Here is a 27,330-nt window from a genome sequence, read left to right on the forward strand (position 1 = left end):
GAGTTTATTATGGTCTGGATAAGTTAATTAATGTCTAATTGATAATTTAGATAACATTTCAGGCCTAAAGAAAGACTTGTAATAAGCAGATTTTGCTCTTGCATAATGCATGTTTAAGTTATTAAGAAAGTAAATAGAAATCTGCTTGGGCTGGGTGGGGACATCTGTCAGCTCACGATTGAAAGTAAACGCATCTATATGTGGAAACTTAACCTAATACAAAAAAACATCAGATCACAAGTTAGTGATAATGAAGAAGCTGACAACTGAAACTTAATGTAGAATTCAGGGAATATTCACAACAGAATGCACTTTGATGTCTAGACATTTTCCAAAATGTTAGGTTCTTGAAAACACAATGTTTAAAAATTTTCCTTCACATAATATTTAAAAAAATAAAAAAGAAAGACAATCTATTAAGTATAAATAATCTTTATTCCAACTAGGAATAATGACAATTTGTCATTGCCAACAATATCTTTGCTATCAAAAAAAAGCAAAATAAAAAAACATGGCTGAACTGCATCAATTATGTTATATATACATATGTATCACAATGTTATGGAAGCACATAGATATACAGGTTATGATTTTATATACCCTAGATAAATACAACCTTATATTACATACACAATCTCTATACAAAACCACAGCTCTGGTATTAAACTATTTAAACATGAGGCCACACAAATTTGATTTTCTGTTCTTAATGAACACCTGTAAAAAAATTTCCTTTTTTATTACTTAGGGAAAAGGACTTGGTTATGCTTTTCAAAAGTTTTTAGTTCCAGATTTTTAAGTTATGTAATTTTAAACAAAACATCTTTCACATGATTCAAGTGGCTATTTATTTATCAAGAACATGAAGAACAGTAAATCAAATTGGTGAAGCCTAAAGCAACAAAGATAAATTACATGATTATTATGTATAGCTTCTCAAAATAGTAATTATTAACTCGTCTTTTCAATAATAAAAAAAAACACACATAAGTCGGCCACTCATTACAATTTGTCTGCAAAGTTACAAATTAAAATTGATACAGAAATGTAGAAATGGAAGTTTTTCAACCCATATTACAATATTATATTGATATGTAGCAAAAGAAAGCCCACACACACTTATTAAAATTGCACATATTTACCTGCAGGTGGTGGTGATATTTCAAACAACAATTGCACATTAAATGTCAGTATTTGAATCATTAGTGTAATTGAAAACAAGCAGCAAAATATACAAATAAACGGAATTAAAATGAGGGAAAAATGGTATTGAAAATTGGGTACCAAAATATGAATTCAATTTTTGAATAAGTGATAGTGAAACAATGTATTCATGCAGCATAATTTTTGTAAACGAATGAGTAAAATTTCTTTTAACTCTGCTGATCATCATTCGAGGGATTTTGAATAACTTGCAAACTACAATATTGTTAAAGTTGAATTGCAAAATGGAAAATGTTCAAAATTGGTTATGTCCATTCAATAAATTTACAAAAACATGATGAATTGAATATTTTGCAATATTCAGCAGCCTGTGCAGATAACATAAACAAGTCACTGATTGATTGGTCTCTTTATAATCCGACCAAATCCAAGCTGGGACATTATCTACTGTTAATATTTTCGTTTTATCTTCTTAATATTAATTAATCAATTTTGACTACATATTGGCTTGGAAAAGCCATGTAAAATAAGCAAATAACGATCAGCAGCTTTGAAACTGGTAACTTATATGGGATGGAAATTTGTTATCATATACTGGACATTCTTCCGGCACTGATTAATGATAGAAAAGATAAATAAGTAATGATTATAGGAATGTTATAGAAGTGGTCATATATTCTATTAAGATATATGGCTGCCATATTATATGGTTTTAAACAAGCATGGTGTATATGGTATTAATCTACACGATTTGTTATATAATATTTGAAGACGTAATTCTAAAGATATTTTTTAGTCCCCATAGATATTAATATTACAAGTATGAAACTCGATTTGATAACATACACAGCTGGTCTTCTTATATTTCTTGAACTGGTAATGATATAGAATATCCGTGTTTCACACTTATTTTTTCATGTTTTTATACAAAAAAATAAACTGGGTTAAATGTCGTCAAGGATACCGAGAGATATACAACTGCAGAACAATTGTCACAAAATGGTTTCTTATCAAAGCCCAGTAAATATTTGATCATTAATTAATATGAATTTCTATATCACCTTCTCATCTAGATCACTTTTCTCAACAAGAGTTTCAACTTGATTTAAGAATATCTACAAGATCACTGATTCCAACTTCACCGAAAAGTATACTAACGAAAAATGAAGTCCGAGATCAGCTGACTGTATTAATATCTTTAGATTACAGTTTTCAAGATATAACAAAATATTTCCAATATATTTATTAAATATCAAATAAGTAAGAACAATTCACTATTTAGAGTGGAAACCCAAACATGCTTGTGGCTTCTTTTTTGAATATATAAATAGTAAGCTCACAACAGTTGCTCACAGGGGAGATAATTCACTAAGTTCATTAGGATATTGATATATCAAATATGTAAGAACAATTCACTATTTTGAATGGAAAGTCATACATGCTTCTGGGTCCTTTTTGGAATATATTAATAATAATAGGAAAGTCACAACAGTTGCTCACAAGGGAGATAATTTACTAAGATCAGATTTTCACAAATTAATGTTTTATACAGGGATATGAATCACTAACTACCATAAATTTAATAATAATTGCCTAGATAAATAAAAACTGAATATATATATACAACTAGTAAATATATAATTTATACAGGCATTAATCGTCGCACTCTTTCATTCCGTATCTGAACACTGTGGTAGAATATATATATTAATTAAATACTTCTTATTTATAAACAATATTACTGTCTGAGCAATGCTTCTATAGAATACAAATTTGAAATGTGCTTCTAAATTATAATAGTAAACCTCTTTGAAATCATGTGGCGTATATACAATTTCTTCGTTTGATCTTTCCATTTATTTTGTGGCCGTTTTCTCAAGAGGTAACTTTTTTCTCTATAAATGCCGAATATGAAAAAGCACCTTGATGTATAGGTTAGAAGCACATATAGAATTTTGATTCCTAAAAATCATGGATCAGACAAAATCACAAACAAAACTGTAGTATATCACAAACAAACACAACTGTATATTGGTATATATAAAATCTAGCTTCTAAAGTCATGATACACAACTCAACTATGTATTATAATTATTTTTGTTGATGATGGACACTTGTTAAAATGTACATAGTTTACATACAACCTTGCCAAATATACAAATAATGAATTATTTAATATTGATATACAAATGTTCGTTGATAAGTGATAGGAAGCAATATATATTAAGTATTGGATTTTGATTTGAGTGATAATACATATTTATATACACCCATATTCCTGAATTCTGATTATGACTGAACAGTGTCTTATCTCTCTAGGAATAAAGAACCCTTTGACTGATTTGCATTAGTCAGAACTATTTGCTTGCCAGCCAGTAAGGGAGCTATTATAGGAAGTGCAGGAGGACTGCACTACACACAAAGCCAAACTGATAATGTTACTAAAGACTATAATATATGTATATGGAAGCTAATTAGTAAACCCTGTCTGTATAAATATTTTATATATTATAATATACATATATTTTATTTTTATGTATGAAAATAGAATTGAAATACCATATGGATAAATGCCCTATATTAATATCTTAAACAGTTACCTTTTATCATTTATAATGAAATTGATAAAAAAGATAATAGCTCTTATTAGTGCTTCAAAAATCTGAAAAAATATAGCACTGAATGAAGAAAAGTAGGTAACCGAGCTATGTATTTTATAACTTTATATACTTTCTTTTGACAATACATTTACCCTGAATGTCAGAGTCCACTTACTACATTAGCATTATGGGGCAGGACCATATATTATTCCCAATGGCTTTAATATAACAGTGGGGGAACCATCATGTGATACTGCAACATTCATTAATTCAAATTAACAATAATTTTTAACAAATATTATATTTTAGCACTTTTAGTTAAATCAATCAATTGGAAAGTTATAACAAGACTATCATACATTTTGAGTACATTTATAAAATGAATCCATTTACAATATATAATAAACTGTTATAAAGCTTCCCAATAAATATTCTATTAATAAATCATTATATTGTACATACATCTTTAATATATCTCATAAAACTATATAGCAGTATTGAAAAATATGAAATTTCTGTGCAATTAATATGTTTTTCTTTTATCAAGGACAAAAATGTGCCATTATCACACAAACGTATTTAATATTATAATGACAATAATTTCATATCTTGTACTACCAGTAATTATTAGAATCATTATATAATTTATTTCAAACTATCGTATGATCGGCATGTAATTTATTTTTAACCATTTCAACTATTTGATCTGAGATTCGAGTTGAGATACGAGATTCTAACTGCTGAAGTATCGGTTCTATTAAAGAACTCGCTTTGTCTATTACACGATCCTCTTCACTTAATTCTTTCTCCGCTGTACATTTTGTTACATTTGATTCTGATTGGACATTAATTTGAGGTATTGGAGGATTATCTTCTCCTGTTGGTGTTTTTGCTGATAAATCAGCGAATGTATGATGAGCTTTGTGGAATGTTTGACCTAATAAAGCTCTTATTTCATTGGACTTCTCATCTTTAATATTACATGACTGAAAAAGAACAGAAATCTGATATCAGCATTTTTTTTTTGTTGCAGATTAAAAATCATTAAAGATGTAAAAGCTAAATCTGCCTATTGCAGGTCTTTTTTCTGACTTCAAATCTTATATAAATTATTATTTAGACATTAATATTACAAGCCTATAATCTACTGTCTAGACATCAAATGGCTTGGATATTAATTTGATTAGACCATCTGTGCCATTTAATCAGTTAATGAAACAATAGAAAATCGAGACTTCGTTTATCACCACAGTTATGTCAATCTAAACTACGCTATTAAAACTTCAAACATTCATAACTTGGCTCAAGATAAAGTAATCTGAATGAAATTTTCAATATATTCATTGTTGATTATCTATTTTGACACTATTATAGTGAGAGAAACCAGCTGTTTTTCTAAATCTTACATAATGCATATTTAAAATAGAGTTGTCTTTGACAGACAATTCTGAATTTATTATTCACCTAATTGTTTGGCTGTCCAAGAAAGAGGCCTGACAAAGTAATTATATAATGTCCCCCCCTGAGAACCTTACCTATATAAGTTAGAAACAGACTTAAAGTGAGAGAGAAATGGGATTTAACCTCCACTCGACAAAAACAAGGTCATTTCAGGACTAACATATGGTTCAATTTTATTTCAACAATTCACTTGTGCATAGGGCTATTTAGCAGTGGGAGGAAAACGGAGGACCCAGAAAAAACCCACAAGGTTGGACTGGCGACCCTAATCCTTGTCACATACAGCAGGGATTCGAAACCATGTCACTTGACTCAATGACAAACGTTATGATCCAACACCCATGCATTAATCATTCGTGTGTTTGCCAAGTGTTATACTGTTAAGTTTTATACAGACCTGTACATGTATCTGTTTTAATTTTTGTATAGCTTTCTCCAGATCAGCTACAGCTTCAGAACAATTAGAAAGGAAATCTGAAATAATAATGGAAATCTGATGTTAAGTGTAGTTTATTGGTCGAGTGCGAGACATTAAGTAATATATTGATATTGCACGAGTGCGTTTGCACATGACCTTAAACAAGTTAAAATACAAACACTATCCAGCATGTGTGCATTTCAATGGATACGTCACGCAGGTCCAATATTTTAACTAGTATAAATAATGTAAGATTGGCACATTGCCAGAATCAAAGGATAACATCACATCTGTATGTTCAATGGCAATAATAATCCCCAATCATTTCTAGCAAAAATTCTAAAAAGCAGCATGATTTTTCCCATAGTTATCTGAGTATTTAATATATCAAAATAAGATAGAATATCGTTTAACAAATGTACATGCAGATGTAGCTGTAGTGTAGAATAATTGGTTAATCTGTGGCGAGGGGGGGCTTCTCTGAGAAATTTAGAAAAACCAGTTTATCAATGAGAACTTGCGGTGCATATCTGGGCCTGAAATTAACATTCAATTTCATCAGCTACATCACCCCAACCAACAAAAAGTTCAAATCTACATGTTTCCTGGAAATGGTTCTTTAGAGGGGGAATCTGCCACTGTGCAGCAAAACAAGAAAATGGCAGGAGAACTACAACACAAGGGAGATAACTTATATCTACTTAAAATAGGTTTCAGCAAGCATAATGATATTCGATTTTGCAACTCAGAAATGAGCGACAACAGCTTTTGATATACATCAAGAGGTGTAATGTGAGGCAGGCTCAAATCATTTCCTGCTATTTGCAATATAATGCAATGATAGGGCGGTGAAAACTCTCCCAATAACCGAGGGAGGGATTTAGTCAATTTGTCCAAAGTAGCCCTTGGTTGTCCAACAATATGAACATTGACTGTGGAAAAATTAAAATTTTTTTAGGTTGTTTTCTTCTAAATATTGGGACAGTCTTGTGATAAAAGAATGACTCAAAACAAAAACTTGGAAGTGACGCCCCGCCGGTCTAAAGGACCTGTTCATGGCGGAGAAGGTAGCCATTTTTTCCCGTGGGCAGACGCCGTGAAGGAAAAAAGAGAAATGACAATTTTGACAGTTCCCCCAACTACCAGGATATGGTCAATATTCTCGTTAATCGCGCCACTAAACCCCCAGGGGCCACTAAAACAAACAGACGATTAATTAAGCTTAATAATAGAATAAACTATAGGTAAACTAGATGCCGAGAAAAAACAAACCGCTCACACGCTTCGAAGTTTTTCCAAGAAGGGAGTCACGTGGTGGCTGATCACGTGACATGTTTAAAGACAGTTTAAAGCTGCATGCTCATATAAAAATTCGTCTTTGGCAAGACGTTGTTATATGACAATATAGACATTGTCGGGCACAAATTCTGACTTTGTCAGGACATACTTTTTCTCTAGTGAATGGCAATTTGTTAGTCACAGATTTATCTATTTTCGGGGTATTTTTTTTAAAACATTATTTTTATGAATGAAGATAATATAAATATAATGTTTACCTTGTGAATTATAATCTGGTGTTACAGGTAAAGATAATTTATTTCTGTTGATTCTAACAGATGATAACGTACTGTCTAAACATGGTGAAACTACAGGGGTTGTTAATGATACACTGAAATACATCAAACATCATTAAGAACAATGAAATATTATATAATATATACACAGATTTCCTAGTAAGTGAACACAAAGATATTACATTGGTCTTGCTCTATTTTCTTTTGAAAACAACATTCAATACTTAATTCAAAATGCAAACATATAATATAATGAAACTAGTTTAAATTAACCCTTACCAGGAGACAAAGCAATTTTGGGCGGATCTTTGAGACAGAAATCAAATACTTACTACTACCATTAACACATTCGGTGTGTCAAGATTTATGAAAACTTCAAATAAAGTTTTTTTAGGGATAGAGGATTTAATTTACATTTTCCTGCTGATTTCACAAGGATGCATAGAAGATTTTTCGGGTCAGGGGCAATAACTACTCCAGCCAGTTAAATCTCAAACACTAGCATTCAGAATGTTTAAATAACAGGATCAGTAACTCTACTGGGCTACTATGAAGACGGGCATACACAGTCTGCTATGATGAAAATTTCGCTCAGACAGATGAACTTCGTCCTACTCATATCAAATTCCAATTGCTAAGGAAATGAAATGAAATGAAATGGGGTTTAACGTCCTACTGTTCTGCCAATTGCTAAGGGATCTTGTATGTTCACGCCAATATGCATATGCGACCTTGGTTTTTCATCTTCATCAGCCTCCAGTCTTGCACTGCTGAAAAGGGGCACCATGCCGGAAATTCTTGATTAACTTTCTCGGTCAACACCGGGATTGAACACCAGACCTCCAGGTTAGAGATCCAACATCTTACTCACTGAACCACCGTGGCTCCCAAAATAGAAGATAAACCCTTACCTGTTATCTATATCTTGATTAACAGTGACGAGAGATAATCGAGGATGATGAGTTGTTTTATCAGGTCGTTTTATTTCACACTCTGTATCCGATTCCACACCTGTATCAGACTGACTATGGGAACTAGTGTTTAAATTTAACATGGTTACAGATGTCACATTATGGGAAGTATGGTTGGAAACATGATTAACAACTTCTGGTTTAGTTTTACTATCAGGAGTTAAATGTGAATAATATTTCGCTATTCTGTCTTTCACACTTGGTAGAGGTTCTTCCTCTGAATCGTCTTTATTTTTATTATTATTATTATTCATATTTACTTTAGGGTTTGTGTCGTTCGGTTTCTCTGCGGGTTTATTGACACTATCATTCAATTTTTTTGTATTTATATCTTTGGTAAAATATTCGCGACCCGATTTTGATCGTCCCATTAAAATATCTTTTGCCTCGTCTAAAGTAAGTTCTGTTTGAGATCGACGTTTGATCGAATGTTTCAAAATGGAATCAGGTTGTTTCTTTCTGCTAACATTTGACGATAAAGGTGGGGGCATTATTCCATTGCTGTTGTTTGGTTTGCCATTTTGATTGAGAGATGGTGATAAAGAACGTCTGACTTGTCCTTGACCGTCTGTTGATAATCTATCACCGATACTTAATGAACGTTTATTAACACGTTTATCTATACTGGCCCCACCAGAATCACGATCTTTTCTGAGACCAGATAATCGTGACCGTAAATTAGGTCTACGTGTGGGTAGAGTATTTGTGTGGTTTTCGTTCGAGGATGCGGTACTATTAGAATCCAAATCATTAACATCCGGCACACTTTTGGTCAAATGACCCAAGTTAACAAGATTAGTGGGAGGTTCTTCTTCATCATCTTCCTCGACACTAGCTAAATTTGGCGTTGAAGCATATTGAGCTAACTTCGAGGAAGATAGTTTTCCTTTGCGTAAATTACGTTTTTGGTGATTATTCTGCGGTTCTTCCTTGGGTGTAATCAGATTCGACAAAGAAGTTGATTTGGAGAGTCCGTTTGTTTGGCTAACTTCAGTGCTGGCACCTAATCCAGGCAGTAATGACGTAGAACTTGATCTTAAGTTTTTGGCTTTAGAACTTTTTGTTGGGCGGAGATAAGACACACCACCAGAACCACGTTTTACACCGTCTGGAGATTTACACACTTCAACTGGAGATGAACGGAGATTTGGCGTACTGCGTCTCTTATCATCATGTCTTACACTGCGTAGGTTAGGTTGACTACCACGCAGACGGATACTGGATGAAGAGGAAGATGTTGACAGGGCATCTTCGTCTTCCTCATCAAAAGTTTTTACTGCTAAAAAAAGAAAAAAAAAAGAAAACAATAATTATCTCTCTCAAAATTATGTTATGTAAAGCAATAAAGCAAGATTCTCTATTTTACATATAACAAGTAAAAAGAAAAAATTCTAGTTCTGTCAAGTCCTCAAATGAGAAGTGGTATCAGATGTTCTAGAAAAGAGTAAACCTATATTTATATTTCTGTTTGTACATACTGAAAATGAACAAAATATCTACGCAATTAAACTCTTAATAGTATCATCTTAATTCATGTAAATTCAACCTCGTGATCATACAACAGTTACAAATAAATATTGTGTTCGAGGGCCTTATACCAGAAAACATTAACAAAAATATTTCTTAATTCTGCAGCCTTTTCATTCGTCAATAGCTAAATATTGTGCTAACATTTTAGTGATCACCCAATAAACAATCAGTATTTCTTAAAAATATTTTCGGTTAAAATTTTCAGGAATAGGGCACCAGGTACGATATACCAAAATGTTAAATATATTTTAAAAACATCCAATTGTTAAAGAAATAATAAGGTTAAGATAATACAAAAATCAAAACACATGTAAGAAACCAAAGATATAAATCCATCCATTAAAATTAGAAATAATTGGGGAATTTGATATATTTTTGACACGGGGTTAAAATGTTTCAGGTGATCATATGTATATTATATCATGCTTGTTAGATATATTAGATTTTATACAGATTCCTTAATAAAAAGATATATCACAGAGTTAGATCATACAGTTTTCTTAATATTTGTTTAACGTACACATCAAGAATGTAGCATTAATAAGCTTATACAAGTTCACAGAGATAAAAATACAGAGTGGAATTCTTTGCAAACAATTTAAAATTTTGGAAGGATAACATTCACATTTAAGTTGCTAATCTATACGTAAAAATTTCCAAATAAAAGGTTAGATCTATAAGAAACACCATGCGACATTCTAATGGCATGAATCATTCCATAAATTTTGGATGTACGTGGAGAAAAAATTGAGGTAACACAAAAATGAAAACATGAATCAAATTGAAATCTTGAAAACTCTATATAAGAACATAAATATTCACAAATAAATCGTACATTAAATATTATACATGTACGCAATAAACTGGTTAGGACTGACATAAATTATAGCGGCATACCCATCACAACACTTCAAATAATATGGTGCATTCTAAACTCTATTTTCATCATTTATGAAATTGATCCACATCAATTTAGGAATTGTTAATAAATAAGTTAATTTGGTATCGATATTTGCATTACATTAAATTTCATAAATTAAATTTGCATAAATTTCTTAGTCTAATGCATAATAATAAACCAAATTTAAAACCAATATTTAGAATTATTCTTAGAACCGAGTTGTTTTGTTATATTTCAAATGAAATATATTAAGAGCCAAAATTTAAGGTTAAAGAAGCTAAAATGCACCATAATTGAAGAAACTTAGTGACAATATTGATAATTGTACACCATGCTTAATAATAATTTGAGTATATACCACTCCGTGAAGGTCGTGGAGACCGTGGTGACCTTGGAGGCCGTGGTGAATGTGGGGCCACCATTTTCCTGGGAAGGGGTGATTTAATGGATGGAAGCCTACTATTATAATTAGTTGGAAGAGGAGGTTTACCAATTTGTGTTCGCATGTATTTACTGATGGGAATTTTGGGCAGTGAGAGCCCCTCATCACGTAGCAGTTTTGAGTGATTAGTCGTCAGCCAAAAACGACGTGGACTCTTTGGGGTGGGGCTAGTTGCTTGGCCTAAACGGAAGAAAATATCACAAAAATATGACAACAAATAAAAAAATCAAAACAATAAAACAGAAACATCGTGAAGAATGACATGAAAACAATAAATATTTATAAATCTTTCAAATGAATTTCAAATGCACAGGGGTTTGACCACAGAATGAAATAATTAGTCGAAAATTTTGAAAGAAATATGGAGGATTACTTTATTATAGGAGAGACAAGTTATTTTTTGGAAATGAAAAATGGATACTAAATGATATTATGATGAAGGGGTCGTTATTTTCATCACAACTATTGAGAGTATTTCATGATGCAGTCCTAACTAATTCAAGGATCTTAGATTTGTCTTTATAATTAATTTGCATGGAAGATCTAATTTCTAGTTAAAGCTATATTCCCTGTTCATAACCAGAAAGGTTATCATTATACAGAGGATTATTTCACTATTGTTTGTTTGGAGTACCATATGTTTAAAAGAGTTAAATCTCTCTGATTTAGGTTAAAATAAGGTATTAATTGGGTTGATCGGATCTGTTCAATTACTGATGTAGCACACTCAACCTAAAATCATTCTAAAACAAATTTCCATGTATTCAGGTCTACCCTGGAGACGCAGAGGAATTACAGCACACACATGAACCCCAGCAGCCTTTCTTCGACACTATACCCAGCATTATGTCATTCCAAAATCTGTGCCCCCCCCCCCCCAAACTACTTCAGCTGTAGACGGTGTGATCATGACAAAAACTAATATCAAGGGAATATAGCTTTAATACAAATGCTCGAATTCTATCTAATATTTAATATAATGTCTACCTTAAAGATATATGATATATGTGGGTATATATATAGAAGTAAATGAGTTAAACTAAAAAGTATTAAGTTACCTGTGGATAAAACAGATTTAGGAGATGTTTTCTTCTCATCAAATTTAGAGAAGTTATGAATCTGTAAAACAATTTAAATCAAAAATATTAAAAATATTTAACAATATTCTTGTATAATATTACCATTTTGAGATGATGGTTAATTTTTCTATAATCTTTCAATTGTTCGTCATTATAAATCTTCTAATTAGAGATAACAGCACTAACTTGCCCAGGTAAAGCTTAGGAAGTATCATCCACAGCTAGCACAGCACGAAGCTAGCAGTTATCTTGTCAATTATATAACTTCAAACTGCTTAACAAGAGCAAAAACACTCATAAAAACATAACTATCACCTTCTAAGTAACTACAAAATTGTCCTAATTCCAAATATAGACACAAATCGAAAAACACCCTCAGGCTACACATACAAAACAAAATAATAAAACAGTGATGTCAAATCTGTGGACTGTATAAGTACTTGTTACAGGTAGTCTTTACTCACTATATCACCAACAAACTCTACAGGGTATGACACAGTCCTACTAAAACAAATAAACACCCATACAAACTACTACACAGCTCGATGTTTAATTACCCTATACTAATACTGACCTTTTATAGTTTTTAACCCACCTGACATTCAACAGACACAAGACTTGTATTTACGTTAGAAACTAGTATAAACCTTCAAGTTTTTGTCAATACCAGAAATAAATCAATGATTACAATGCCCCAAGTACATTTGCTCTTCTACTAGCAAATGTTATCTCACCCCAAGGCTATAACACTTAATCAGATGTAACTAGGTATTTATCAAATCTTAATCTTTAAAATGTTGACACATGAATTATTAATTGAGCTTTAATAGATAGAAAGAAATGGGGTTTAACGTCCAATCGACACAAACTAGGTCATTTGGGGACTAACATATGGTTCAATTCTATCTCAATAATTCACTTGTGTGTAGGGGTCTTTAGCAGTGGAAGAAAAATGCAGGACCTAGAGAAAACCAATGTGTTTGAACAGGTGACCCTACTCCTTATGACGTACAAGCGGGGATTTGAAACTACGCCACTTGATGACTCAATGACAGACCTTACACCACTAGACAGCCCCACTGAGCTTTCATACCGGTACGTAAATGAAACATAAAATCAATGATTTCGATATATTTTTCCATTTTATAAATCAAGATATTGTACCAAAAATGTCCACTTAAAATTATTGTGATTTCATAATATTCACTTTATTTCAAGATTTTATTAAAAAAATATCTGACAAGAATTCAGTTAAAAATTTAATTGACAGAAGAATTTCAATCCAATAAGAGAAAACTCAAAATATATTTTTCTGAATCTGGTTTTTCATTTAGATAGTTATTTAGCATGTCAATGTCAGACTAACATTGAAACAGCAACGTTCATAAATCTACCAGTAAGACAACTTGCATTTCAGACATGATCATTATAACTATAGCTTTGATAAATGTCCAGTTTCAAAGCCTGAATTTCAACTTACATTAGCCTCTAGTTTAGTTGGTGGTGAAGGTGGTTTATTTTCATCATCTAAATCATTGTCTCCATCCCAACCCATCTTCAATATAAATAAAACAATAATTTATAAAATAATGGTAATAATATATTTCTCTATTCATAATAATCATTTGTATAATATCTTATCTTGTACTACATTAACATCTGAAGATGTTATTCAGATCACATGAATGTATTGAAATTTTAAAACCAAGCATTTAACTAGGGTTAACCAGAGTTTAATTCAAGAGAGAAGAATCGTCAATCTGGTCAAAATCAGGCATCATATTATGTTGTACCACAATGAAAACTGACATATTTTCTTTGAACTTTAAAAGTGTTTTGATCATGTGGATTTATTAGAAATTAAAAACCAAAGCATGTTTGACTGGTTTATATACATAGAACTGAACAAAATATAATGGGGTTTAATATCACATTAACACAATATATTGGTCATTTGAGAACTGTGATAACATTTCTATGTGTGCATCGTAAATGGGATAATAGCGACATTTCTGCCTACTATTCTATGAATTCTAATTGCCCAGGTTTATTAACCTCAAAGGTGTGCCCCACCGTGACAAGTGAAGACCAGGATTGCAAAACCTTGATGGTTCTTTTCGGTCTATGTCGGGATTAGAACCTGGGACCGCTCAACCAGCAGAGATTAAAACCCAGTGCTCTGACCGTTTCACTAGCACAGATGGTTGTCATAGAAAGTATGTTATTATATAGCAGCATACGGTAAAAATAAATCATAATGTAATTTTAATCTTATTTCAATTACAATCTACTGGCTACTTTCATTTTAAATATTTTAATCAAAATCTTTATACTATGTAACAAATGTTTTAATTTGTGATTTATACTACATGAGTTATTAATCTTAATAAAGATAGTTTGAAAGGCAATGAAACACACACCCACAGCAGCTAAATCGTCTGGGCAGTGAACAAGGGTTATTGCATATTTTTTCTTTTGTCAGTAATGAAAACATTTACAACACATGAAATCTGATTTTGAGTAAACTAATAACCCATTATGTAATCATCAGAAATCATTAGAATTCTTTTTAGTTGTTTGTCTCATGACCTTAAACAATTTTTATTAACTTTAGCCTATAGGGCATCCACAAGATTTTTCAAAGTAATCAAGGGCCATAACTCTGGTGGCAATTATTGGAAATTGTTGAAAATGATTAAGATTCGTTGTCTCATGACCTTAAACACTGTGTATAAATTCTAAGTCAACCAGATATTAACTTTAGCCTCCAAAACTTCTTTAAGATTTTTCAAAGAAGTCAAGGGCCACAACTCTGGCAGTGGCAGTAATTGTTGGAAATAGATGACAAGCGGTTGCCATGCAAGATACGCCCACATTTTGCAAGAGATGGAAAGAGAACAAGCTCAAAAAAAGAAGTGATTTTTCGTACAATCAATTAGGGCCATAATTCAGGAAGTTACGATCCGATATGCATGAATATTCACAAGATTCTTTGAAGTGATCAAGGGCCATAACTCTGGCAGTAATTATCGGAAATCGCTGAAAATCAATATGCTTCTTCGTCTCATGACCTTAAACACTGTGTATAAATTGAAAGTCAATCAGATATTAACTTTGGCCTCTAGAGCGTCCACAAGATTTTTCAAAGTGATCAAGGGCCATAACTCTGGCAGCAAATATTAGAAATCGCTGAAAATCAATAGGCTTCTTCGTCTCATGACCTCAAACACTGTGTATAAATTTAAAGTCAATCGAATATTAACTTTCGCTTCTAGAGCATCCACAAGATTTTTTGAAGTGATCAAGGGCCATAACTCTGGCAGTAATTATCAGAAATCGCTGAAAACCAATAGGCTTCATCATCTTATGACCTTAAACACTGTGTATAAATTTAATGTCAATCGGATGTTAACTTTAGCCTCTAGAGCATCCACAAGATTTTTTTAAGTGATCAAGGGCCATAACTCTGGCAGTAATTATCGGAAATCGTTGAAAATCAATAGGTTTCTTCGTCTCATGACCTTAAACATTGTGTATAAATTTAAAGTCAATCGGATATTAAATTTGGCCTTTAGAGCATCCACAAGATTTTTTGAAGTGATCAAGGGCCATAACTCTGGCAGTAATTATCGGAAATCGCTGAAAATCAATAGGCTTCTTCGTCTCATGACCTTAAACACTGTGTATAAATTTAAAGTCAATCGGATATTAACTTTGGCCTTTAGAGCGTCCACAAGATTTTTTGAAGTGATCAAGGGCCATAACTCTGGCAGTAATTATCGGAAATCGTTGAAAATCAATAGGCTTCTTTGTCTCATGACCGCAAACACTGTGTATAAATTTAAGGTCAATTGGATATTAACTTTGGCCTCTAGAGCGTCCACAAGATTTTTCAAAGTGATCAAGGGCCATAACTCTGGCAGTAATTATCGAAAATCGCTGAAAATCAATAGGCTTCTTCGTCTCAAGACCTTAAACACTGTGTATAAATTTAAAGTCAATCAGATATTAACTTTAGCCTCTAGAGTGTCCACAAGCAATTGTGGACGCCGGACCGCCGGACAGACGGATGGGGGCGACGACAATATACGACCACATTTCAATGTGGGCGTATAAAAAATTGTGACCTCTATAGGGTCCACAAGCTAAAAATGCGATTTTCTGTACAATCAGGGACCATAATCCATGAAGTTACGGTCCGATACATGCCAATATCGAAAGGAACCAAGATCTTAGGGAGATAAAGCTATATTTCAAGTTTCGTTGAAATCGGATAAAAATTCTGACCTGTAGAGTGTCCACAAACAATTGTGGACGGACGGACGGACAGGGGCAACGACAATATACGTCCACATGAAAATGTGTGCATATAAAAATCAATAGGATATTAACTTTAGCCGCTAGACCCTCCACAAGATACTTCAAAGTGATCATGGGTCATTATAGGATATTGTTAAAAATCAATAGGCATCTTCGTCTCAAAGTGACTGTCAGTAATTATTGGAAATCTTTGAAAATCAATAGGGTTCTTAGAGTCATGATCTTAAACACTGTGTATAAATGTAAAGTCAATTGGATATTAACTTTAGCCTCTAGAGCATCCACAAGCAATTGCGCGGATGTCGTACGGACAGACAGATAAGGGGGGGGCGACGACAATATACGACCACAATTCAATGTGGGCAGATAAAAATTATCATCAAAACCAAAACATGATCATGAATAATAACCCAATGGTTGTAAATGTCCATTATAAAATAAACAACCCACTGACAGAAAATAAAACCAAAGCAAAAATAAAATATATAAAATCTAATTTAATCTATATATGAGAAATCATTATACCCTTAGTATGTAAAAATATATACTTTAAAAACATTTAAACTCACTGATCGTGATTTGGAATCAGTTATTTTTAATAACCTTTTAACATTGATTAAGCTCAAATTTGATTTTTGAATATATGCATTTTAATAAATCTTCTACTTGAAATAATTTTAAAAAGATAAGATAATTTAAATAAATAAGATAATTTAAATAAATAAGATAATTTAAATAAGTAAGACAGAATGTGCAATTTTGCTGGATTATTGAAGTGCTTTTTGGTGTGTGATTGATATCAAGTGATTGGTTACTTACAGCGGCAAGTCTTTTTCGTGTTTCATCAACAGCACGCGCCATATTACTCTTACTTTTCTGTAATGGCTACATGCGGGTAAAGAAAATAAAAAAAGGGTGGTGCAAATTAGAAGGAGGAATTAAAAACCAAAACAAAGAAGTTTGGAGGTCAAAATCTTAAAATGGTTCAGCATGATACATAACAGAGAAAAAAGTCACTTCAAAAACAAAATGCAATGGTTTTTTAAGCTGGTAAAAAATTTCATTGTCATTGTTTTGAGAAAAAAATTGTAGGTATTTTTTCATCATTCATTAATTGTCTTTAGTACCATAATAGAATCAGAAGTGCCCATAGAATTATGAAAATCATGCTTATGAAACCCAAAAAAAAGAAACTGATCTCCTCTTAACATAAAATAAAAACAAAAATCAGAAAAGAAATAAACATAATTGAAGCTCCACAACTTTCACACAGACGAAAGAAACAGGGGTGCTTTTCAGGGTTGCATTTAAGATCGAAAAATGGTCCATAATGTCTGATATAAAACCAAAATTTAAATTCATTATCTCTATAGAAATTGTTTTTCTTATAGCTAGGACAAATCAGACATATCTCTATACACTTGGGGTTAAATGCAACCCTGCTGTCGGTAATTGCCAAATGATGATCTACGATAACTTTGTTATACATACATCTATTAAATCTTTTAGATACATTATAATATCACATGGACAAATAGAAGAAAAATTGCTATCTTCATTCAACGTATTCTGTATTAACTATAAAATAAGATGGATATCAATGGCTTTCTTGTGATTTAATTTTTTGTTAAATTTATACATGATCTTAGATTCAAGAATTTGAATTTTTATGAACAACTTTTCATAAACAATACTTTATTCAGGATATCTGAATGGGATGGAGTACAGGTTTAGCATTATTTAAAACCCATCTCCCTTTTTAAAGTTTTTGAAGACAAAAAAACCCCAGCCCCACAATAATTGACAAATATAACGACAAAATATTAATATTAAAACAAGGTTAGAATATTTGAATATATTAGTATGGAAGAAAAACATTCCCAAATGAACCAGTGCAAAAATTAACATATTAATATATTATATAAATTAGTAAATAAATAGTACTTACATCATACCAGTTTTCTTGCTTTTGTATCCCAGCAAATGTACTCCTGAAAGATAAAATACCAACAATTATATTTGAAACATATTGGTCCAAAATTATTTGATTAGATCAATTCTAACTTAAATTGATTTTGAAACATATTGGTCCAAAATTATTTGATTAGATCAATTCTAACTTAAATTGATTTTAGGTTTATATTGGTTTCAGACACCAATCTTTATATCTCTTAGATAAAATAGTAATAATAATTGTGCTATATTTTTGTACATGCCAACCCATTTTAAATGGAGACCCTTTGATACTCAGATGTGCTTAATCACATACATGCATTTAATGGTTGTAATCATGTGGCAATGCTCTTTGAAAAAAAAGCCTACGACTTTGTCAATTCAAGTATAATTGACATGCTTATTCCTTGGATAATTGTCCATTCGGACGATATGACGTTACAAGTCGAAGATGGCGGAGATGTGTCAGGCTCGGTACCTGGGCCATATAATACTATTGTATTGTTAAAGTACGTTTATGAAGCAGTATCAATATTTCCTTATGGTTGGTTGGTTGATAAGTCTAATGCTTGCGCTTAAGATCATAGGGTCTGTCATTAAGCCAAATGACATGGTTTCGGTCCCAAACTTGTACATGACAAGGCGTCAGGTCATGTGCCCAGCATTGTGGATTTTCTCTGGGTCCTCCTTTTTCCTCCCACTACTAAAGGTCCATACATGCAAACACATTATTGAAATCAAACTGTAATATATGTTAGTCCCGAAATGACATAGTTTGTGTCCAGTGGATATGAAACCCTATCTCTATAACAAACTCTACATTATTAATTCTATTATAAGAATACTAACCTGAGACCAGCTTGCTGAGCACGAGAAAGAAATCTGGCAGATATGCTAAGCCTTGGACTAAATGGACGAGGAATATTACTATCCATTTCTTCTTCCAAATGATCCAAGGCTTTGTGGAATTTTTCTGGGGCGACTGGTGTGAAAGCTACATTCTCAAAATTTTCTTTCACAAACTTTTCCTGTGAAAAAATGAAAATAAAAAAGTTTAATTATAATATCAGGAGACATGTTGGCTTAGTCAACTTAGTGAGAACTCACTGGCTCATTAACCAGGAGGTTCCAAGGGACCTGGGAAGGAACAGCATGTAGTTTTTAGGATGGAACAAAAAAAACGCCCTGTGTATACCTTAGTGTCGACGTAAAAGAACCTTTGTCAGTTGGAATTCAATTGCTGTCTGGGCAAAATTTCCTGTATAGCACAGTGTATGGCGTATTCAGATATTCATTAGCCCGGTAGGTGAAGATAAGTGGGACATTTCATTCATTTATATTATCATTATATCAAAAGGTTTAAACGTTATACCATCATTATATCCCCCAATTCTTTGATAAATTGAAAGTAGATGCTTTAAAGAAGTATTAAGCTTGTGTGTTGTTTCCAATTATCTATTTAAACTTTTCTTTATGTTCTATGATCAAGTTTTATTGTTAAGTATTTCATGTTTGTTTTTTTTTGTTTTTTTTACCTTGTCAGGAGTTGTTGCAAGGAAATATTTATCAGGTTCTGAAGGGGTACTAGGATTAGATAAACCACCAGTATCCTCCTCTTCTTCCATATCTTCTAATGATACTGGATCTGTACTCTCAGAATCTGTAGAGAAAAAGAGAGATGGGGTTAAACATCCACTGAACATAAAACTAAGTCATTTTGTGACTAACATATGGTTCAATTTTATTTCAATAATTCGCCTGTGTGTAGGGGTCTTTAGCAGTGAGAGGAGACCAGACGACCTGGAGAAAAATCACAAGACCCTGCTCCTTGTCCTGTATATGCTTGGAATCAAACCCATACAACTCTACTCTATAACAGACCCTATGATCTAAAGTGTATGCATTAGACCACTTGACCACAACAGACAACAAAAGACTGCAGAAATCAACCAATTATTTCATAGTTTTTAAAATCAGAAATAAATATTTACCATCATCTAGTATGCCAGATTTTCTTGCTGGTTTATTTGCCTTGTTAAACACCGAGTAAGAACTGAAAATATTCCATAAAACAAAATATATTTCAATGTGTCACAAAACCTGAACGTTTAATCCACTCCATATCTAAGCTGATGTTGTCTAAACTGATGCTCTAGAGAGTTGATTGTGGGTATGTCATGTGAATAAATGTTTAAAATTCATATAACATTTAAAGTAAGAAACAGGCCTGAGAACAGGCAAGTATAGCTCTCAAATTAGGCCTTGAACACAAGGTGAAGTTCAAAACAACCATTATTTATAAATTAATAATAGGCACCACAAAGCAGAATAACAATGGAGTCTTGGCAGAACAGAATAACTAATTTACCTTCCAAATGATTTAACACTATCTAGATCATTTTCTGGATAATAAATGACTTCTGGTGTATCAGATCTTGATTCATCTTCATTATCTTCCATCTCAAACGTAAAATGTTTATCAAAGTTTAAACTCGTACGACTTCCCCATTTTCTACCAACACCACCCAGTCTTCTACCCAATGAATTTGTAGAATACAGTGGAGATCGACATTCACCCTGGAAAATAACAAATCAAATGAAATGGGATTTAACATTGTTCTTTTTTGCACCACCTGGGCTATTGAAGTCAGGCATACGCCACACAGTGTGCTATGAGGAAAATATTGCCCTGACAGTGATCACTTAGATAAAAAAATCCAGACGTAAAAATCCTATAAAAAGCATAATTCTCATTTTCACAGCACCATTTTTTACTCTACCTTTTTATTATTATCTATACTTTTTTTTATTATAATCTATACCTTTTTATATACTCTCTGACTTTTCTATAATACTCTAATGTCAATTATTCTAATGTACTTACAGGATCCCAGGAAGGTCGATCACTATCTATACTGTCTCTGTTATTGATACAAGATGAGAAAAACTCTTCCTCATCATCTACATTAGTCACGTCATCATCATCAATTATAGGAATGTTCTACAATGTAAAATCATTATGGTAATTTTCTATAATAAAATGATCATCAAAAATAGTACTGTACTGTTCTATAATAAAGAAATCATCTATCATAGTACAATCATGTTGTATAATAAAATAATTATCTATTATAGTACCATCATCTATACTAATATTTGTTTGTCTGTCTGTTCGGGGTTGGCGGCTACACTAGGTCTGCCCCGAGTCTGAAATTTGGGGTATAGGGGTAGCTCGGACCGGGGAGTAACATAGGCCAGGTGGCGTTAGTCTACCACTTCCGGTTTCGGGGTTATGACCCCCGAGCGAAGCCGGGCATTCTGCTAGTGTTCTATAATAAAATAATCATCTATTATAGTACCATCATGTTCTATAATAAAATAATCATCCATTATAGTAATGTTCTATACCAAAATAATCAATTATAGTACTATAATGTTCTATAATAAAATAATCAATAATTATAGTAATGTTCTATAATAAAATAAATTGTTTTTATCAATCTATCTTTGTACAGGTTTGTAAACACAGATATTATTTAAATGTACACATATTGTGTATTTTACCTGTAAATTAGTTTGCTGGTTAAGAACCATTGTCTCTCTTCTTAAATCAGCTATTTGTTGCTGTAAGGCATTCGCTTCAGACGTGAACCGTCTTCGTTCTACAAAACATTCAATAAATATGATACACAATTTACAAAACATCCAAACCTGTACATTCCAAAACTACTGCTCTCTCGCTCTCTCTTGCACCTCAAGAGAGGAGAAGTTGTTTTGGGAGATTTTGGAAATGAACCGCAAAACTTAATTTAAAAAGGATTATTTTTCTCTATAATTTTTTTTAGGGAACAAGGGTAGTCAATATTTACATAATACCAGGTTTTAAAGCATTAAAAACCTGAAATTTGTCTTATTCAAACTCTGGGAAATATATGAAATTATTGTCATATAGTAATGCCACCTTTCATGGAAGAGTTCCCTCCCCTTTTGTTCTTTATTGGAGTCTTTGGGAGTTATCTTCCATATGTGGAATCTTTTTTACTTAGGGAGGTTGAATAAAAATGGCCTATGTCACATGTGGTTTTTAGATTCAATACAGTTTAATCCATGCCATCCATGGTGAACCAGAGAACTACCCTCACAGTGCATGGTGGAGATGCCAAACCAGAGATCTATCCAAAATATAAGCTAATATTTGTTGAAAATATGGAGAATTCCCCAAAAATACACCAAGATCTACCACAGTGAAAACTGACAATGAGTGACATTTTTCTTAAATATTCAGTTTGACTATGTGGTTTTTAGATTCAATACATATTAATCCATCCCATCCATGGTGAACCAGAGAACTACCCCCACAGAGCATTATAATACTTTTCTAAAAATGAAAATTGAGATTGAAACTCAGCATAATTCAAAACATATTTTATGGTTATTTAACATAACTATAACTTACCCTCAGCACTACTACTGTTATCTATAGATTTGTCTAATTGTGAGTATACAGATGTATTAGTATCAGCTCGTTGTGCCCAGCGTCCTCGAGGTTGGTTACCTTCACTACTAGAATCAGACGTTTCAGACATAGTATCACCCATCTGTTAACAGAAATTACAAATAATCAAACATTAATTTATCATCGATAAAACTGATATTACACAAAAAAATGTATTCCTTTACTAAATTTAAAACAACATGGCATGAGCAAAAATGCCTGGGGATTGATTGTCAGGCCTCTGACCAGTTGCTAAGTTAGCTCTAAAATTCTACAAGCTGTAAAAGTCAAAAGGTGAATGAAATGATAACTCACTGCAATGTATGAATAGTATGATTCAAAAAGTCCTGTATTGCATTGGCAAGATTTTATAAACTTGAACCCTGATTTACAGTTGAGAGACTATCATACAGTTCAATTTATTTCAATAATTTGCTTGCGTGTATGGGGTCTTTAGAAGTGGGAGGAAGCTGGAGGAAGAGAAATAACCCACAAGGTTGGGCAGACGACCCTACTCATTGCAACTCACTCGCAAGAAATCAAAACTAAGCCACCTGACTTCATAGTAGACCTTGAAGTCAAGATAAAACCACTCGGCCACCAATCCACACTACTCTTTAATGGATTTCGGTGTCATTGGAAAGAGAAATAAATATGTTGAGTCCTACCTTAATTTTAGCCCAGTTAGGAAGTTCTCCCACACTAAATCTATAATCCAGATTAGGATTAATTTTATCTGCACCACTGTCTACAGTATCTGTACCTTGTATTATATCTAATACTCTGCCCGGTGATTTAAACTGATTATCTAATACAGGTATATGATCATCTATATTTAAACTTAGAGCATCAGGTAGTATATTAGTTCCTCTCCTGAAATGATAAATCCTTAATACAGCAGATATCAAAAGAATTATTCTCAGAATACACCCGTCTTTCAGATTTTCCATTAAGGTAAATCAAAGCAACAGATCTGGAAACAGTCTCTCTCCCCATTCCCACATACACTACCAACAAGCGGTTGCTATGGAAGATATGCCCACATTTTGCAAGAGATGGACAGAGAACATGTGGGCGTGCAAAAAGATATGCATCGAGAAAGCAAAGTAGTCCTTTCCCCAAGTTAATCATGACCAGAATAATGTTCATCTCTGACAAAAGTCACAAAACAATTCTTGTATATAAGTATCAAATATAAGTATCATAAATTATGTTTTCATTATAATTAAACATAATTTTGACATTATCCATCTATATCCCACAACATAATCTTTAGAATCTTGTCTGATATGCAACATTCACATTTCAATACTTTGGTAATTTCAGTCTAGCTATATCACACAAAATAAATTCCTCCCGAGTCCCACAGAGTATAAATCTAAACTGGACACAGCTGATAAAAGAGCACAATAATAATACAATGATAGTGTTATATCATACTGTTGTAATGAATCACCACTCAACTAGTAGATGATTATTGATTATTTCTATAAATGAATCACATGTTTTACACATTTTACTATTAATATACCTGAGATCATCATAAGATTTGGTTTCTCTAGGAATCTTTCCCACCACATCCATCCGTGATCGCATATGTTTTGTCATATCAGCTGATAATTTCCATATAAATATACATCTGTGATAAAAAATACATTTTTAAATCCAGGGCAGACATGTCTTGAATTTTTAAATGATAAAGTAAAAGTAAATAAGGAATCACCATCATTTAAAGCGGGAGTGAAAAGAAAGAGCATACATATAGAAAAACAGCTTTGTCCTCGACACCTTGGGAAAAATAGTTCTGTACCAGACATCTTAGCAATCATAATTAATCAAATTGCTTTAAATTCTAAATTTTTATAATAAATAACTTATTTAAAGATACATTATGAAAGATTGGATAAAGAGCTAACAGTTCTCACTATAATAGTTAAAAACTAGATAATGTAAAGGGAATTTGCTGAAAATTTCAGTCAAATTGATCCACTCTGAACCAAGATTTTAGCGATTGAATATTGGGGATAGCCTCGATCATCATTACTAAAGTCGGTAGGAAAAAAAACAGTCTCGATTATCCATTTTTTGATTTAATTCTAAATGGAAGTTGAACGGCAAATCAGAACCTAATCAAATAAACATTGCAGGCTAGCGATGCCATCGAGAGTTGATTATGGTCTGGATAAGTTAATTAATGTCTAATTAATACTTTAGATAACATTTCAGGCCTAAAGAAAGACCTGCAATAGGCAGATTTAGCTCTTGCATAATATTTGTTTAATATCTTCATTGAAAACTAAAATCTTAATCTTGAACAAGAAGTGCATAGACAAATTTATCATTAAATTACACTCACCCATCTGACGAGACAGATATGATATGTTTGAGATCATTAGTAAACTGGATACCAGTGACTATCTCTGAATGTCCATACATAGTAGCTACCACTTCTCCTGTGTAGAAATCAACAATACAAATAGATTTATCTGTACAACTCGTAGCCACGTACGAACCAGACGGATCAAGCTGTAATCGTAATAAAACACCATCATCAGCCTGCGTTCCTTTATAATTCTTCTTCTGTTTAGCTTTCGCTATGCTGTAGATTCTGTTAAAACCAAGAAAGGAAATTAATATCTTACAATTTCATGGATTATGTAATAAATTTAATTTTTTAAATGAGGTTTTGACGTTCTTCTCACAAACAAAATTCTGATTTTTAATGTAAAAAACAGTTGCCAGGCAACCAAATTTATGCCCTAGCAGCTAATTTGTCAGAACAATCCATAAAGGAAACAGCATTTTTTTTCTTGTGTAGGCTGTAGGAGTATTTACGAGACACAAGACACTAATCAAGGGTGACAACCTATGATGAAATAATCAATAATAGTTCAAATCATGCATCAATCATACCATTTATTCTAATCTTACCTGACATTTCTATCTTGACATGCTGTAGCTACAAATTTATGTGAAGGATCTATAATCATATCATATAATGTAGCCTTACTAGCTAAATGTTGATCAACATTAAACTGTAATTCTGGACTCTGCAATGTAAAACAAAATATGTACTGGTATTGAATTTACAAATCGTTATATAATATAATATTTAGTTCAATACTAAAATCTCTGCACCTTACAGACAGAAATAAAACTGATAAGTTTCATCCAACTGTGCTTGGTGAGTTTAACTGAACAGTGAAGACCTCCATTGTGTAAAATGCCTTGATGAATCTCATACAGAAAAAAACATATAATTATAATAAGATTAATACAAAGATCACTTCATAGTTTCTTACCATGGTAGCATTTCTGAATAAAATAGATTTATCAGCACCACAACTTAACATTTTAAGCTTATCATCACTTGAAGCAAATTTCACAGCTGTTATAGATGATGAATGATCATCTAATGTTTGTATTAAACCATAATTCTGTTCAGCATCAAATACATGTATTAATCTATCTCGACTTGCTGTAGCTAGTAACTTAGGTCCTGAAAACAAAGCGGTTCAAAATTCAATAAATACTTTGTGCATTTTACTTAGACTCCTTTACATTGATAGTCTGAAATCCATTATAATTTATGGATCTAAATTAGACTCTTTACATTCATAGTCTGAAATCCATTTTAATTTAATTGAAAAAACTGAAGTCATATACCCTGCATGAGGACTTTTTACAAATGTTTTTAGAATGAATGAATGGAATGGGGTTTAATGTCCTACTTTGCTGCACCTACCGAGAAAGTTTTTAAGAAAAAAAGTTTAATGTAAACATTACTGTCAAAATATACCTCCTTTTAAGAGGTTAAACTTCAAACCTCAATAACTTGAAATCAATTAGAATGTATATGAAGGATTTACATCCAAAATCTTGATTTAGAAATTTTTATATGAAATGAATTGGTATCGTCTAATCTTACCTCCTGGTACATAATGATATTCCAGACACAAAACGTCGCCATCATGAGCTTCTATAGATCGTACATCATCCATAAAATGCATATCATAGATTCTACAAACACAAAAAAATAAAATATGAATTTCAACAAATTTAAAAGCTTTAATAATCTAACCAGACAGACAAAGTTGGACTGCTGTAAATTACTTTCAATTCAAATTAATTCACCATAAAAAACAGGATTTTTCAACCCTCCTTCTTCTTCTGTAAAAGATGGTAACTTACTTTATGTTTCCCTCCCTATCACCAGTAGCTAACTGTTTACCATCGGGACTAACACGTATAGATCTTATACCATTTTTACTATCATATGTAGTATCAGTTTTATCTGTTGAACCGGCTGAAATACATATAAAATCATTGGTTTATTAATAATTCATTCATCTAATAAACAATTGGGTGCATAAAGTAACCATACACTTATAAGACAATAGTTCTAATCAACTGAAATCGCTG

At 32.3% G+C, this 27,330-nt stretch overlaps 1 protein-coding gene across 3 annotated transcripts in view; it reads right to left on the reverse strand.

Annotated features, from left to right (window-relative positions):
* Positions 1-416: 416 nt before the first annotated feature.
* Positions 417-27,330, reverse strand: part of LOC130012818 (mitogen-activated protein kinase-binding protein 1-like) — a 67,990-nt gene continuing 41,076 nt past the window's right edge. Inside the window, exons 12-34 of one of the 3 annotated variants that reach the window (XM_056100766.1) lie at positions 27,100-27,214; positions 26,837-26,928; positions 26,211-26,407; positions 25,840-25,958; positions 25,265-25,516; positions 24,440-24,547; positions 23,577-23,781; positions 22,870-23,011; positions 21,978-22,075; positions 21,298-21,414; positions 20,782-20,990; positions 20,405-20,466; positions 19,949-20,073; positions 19,263-19,441; positions 18,409-18,451; positions 17,280-17,345; positions 13,621-13,695; positions 12,120-12,180; positions 10,978-11,241; positions 8,129-9,467; positions 7,200-7,312; positions 5,623-5,699; positions 417-4,750 (exon numbers count right to left, since the gene is read on the reverse strand). In XM_056100766.1, the coding sequence (XP_055956741.1) occupies positions 4,415-4,750; positions 5,623-5,699; positions 7,200-7,312; positions 8,129-9,467; positions 10,978-11,241; positions 12,120-12,180; positions 13,621-13,695; positions 17,280-17,345; positions 18,409-18,451; positions 19,263-19,441; positions 19,949-20,073; positions 20,405-20,466; positions 20,782-20,990; positions 21,298-21,414; positions 21,978-22,075; positions 22,870-23,011; positions 23,577-23,781; positions 24,440-24,547; positions 25,265-25,516; positions 25,840-25,958; positions 26,211-26,407; positions 26,837-26,928; positions 27,100-27,214 (4,394 nt within the window). In that variant the 3' untranslated portion in view covers positions 417-4,414. The remainder of the gene's footprint in view (positions 4,751-5,622; positions 5,700-7,199; positions 7,313-8,128; positions 9,468-10,977; positions 11,242-12,119; positions 12,181-13,620; positions 13,696-17,279; positions 17,346-18,408; positions 18,452-19,262; positions 19,442-19,948; positions 20,074-20,404; positions 20,467-20,781; positions 20,991-21,297; positions 21,415-21,977; positions 22,076-22,869; positions 23,012-23,576; positions 23,782-24,439; positions 24,548-25,264; positions 25,517-25,839; positions 25,959-26,210; positions 26,408-26,836; positions 26,929-27,099; positions 27,215-27,330) is intronic. The other 2 variants (XM_056100767.1, XM_056100768.1) reach the window with 2 other exon arrangements.

Source organism: Patella vulgata, chromosome 5 (assembly GCF_932274485.2).
Source record: "Patella vulgata chromosome 5, xgPatVulg1.2, whole genome shotgun sequence".
Classification (NCBI taxonomy): Eukaryota; Metazoa; Mollusca; class Gastropoda; family Patellidae; genus Patella; species Patella vulgata.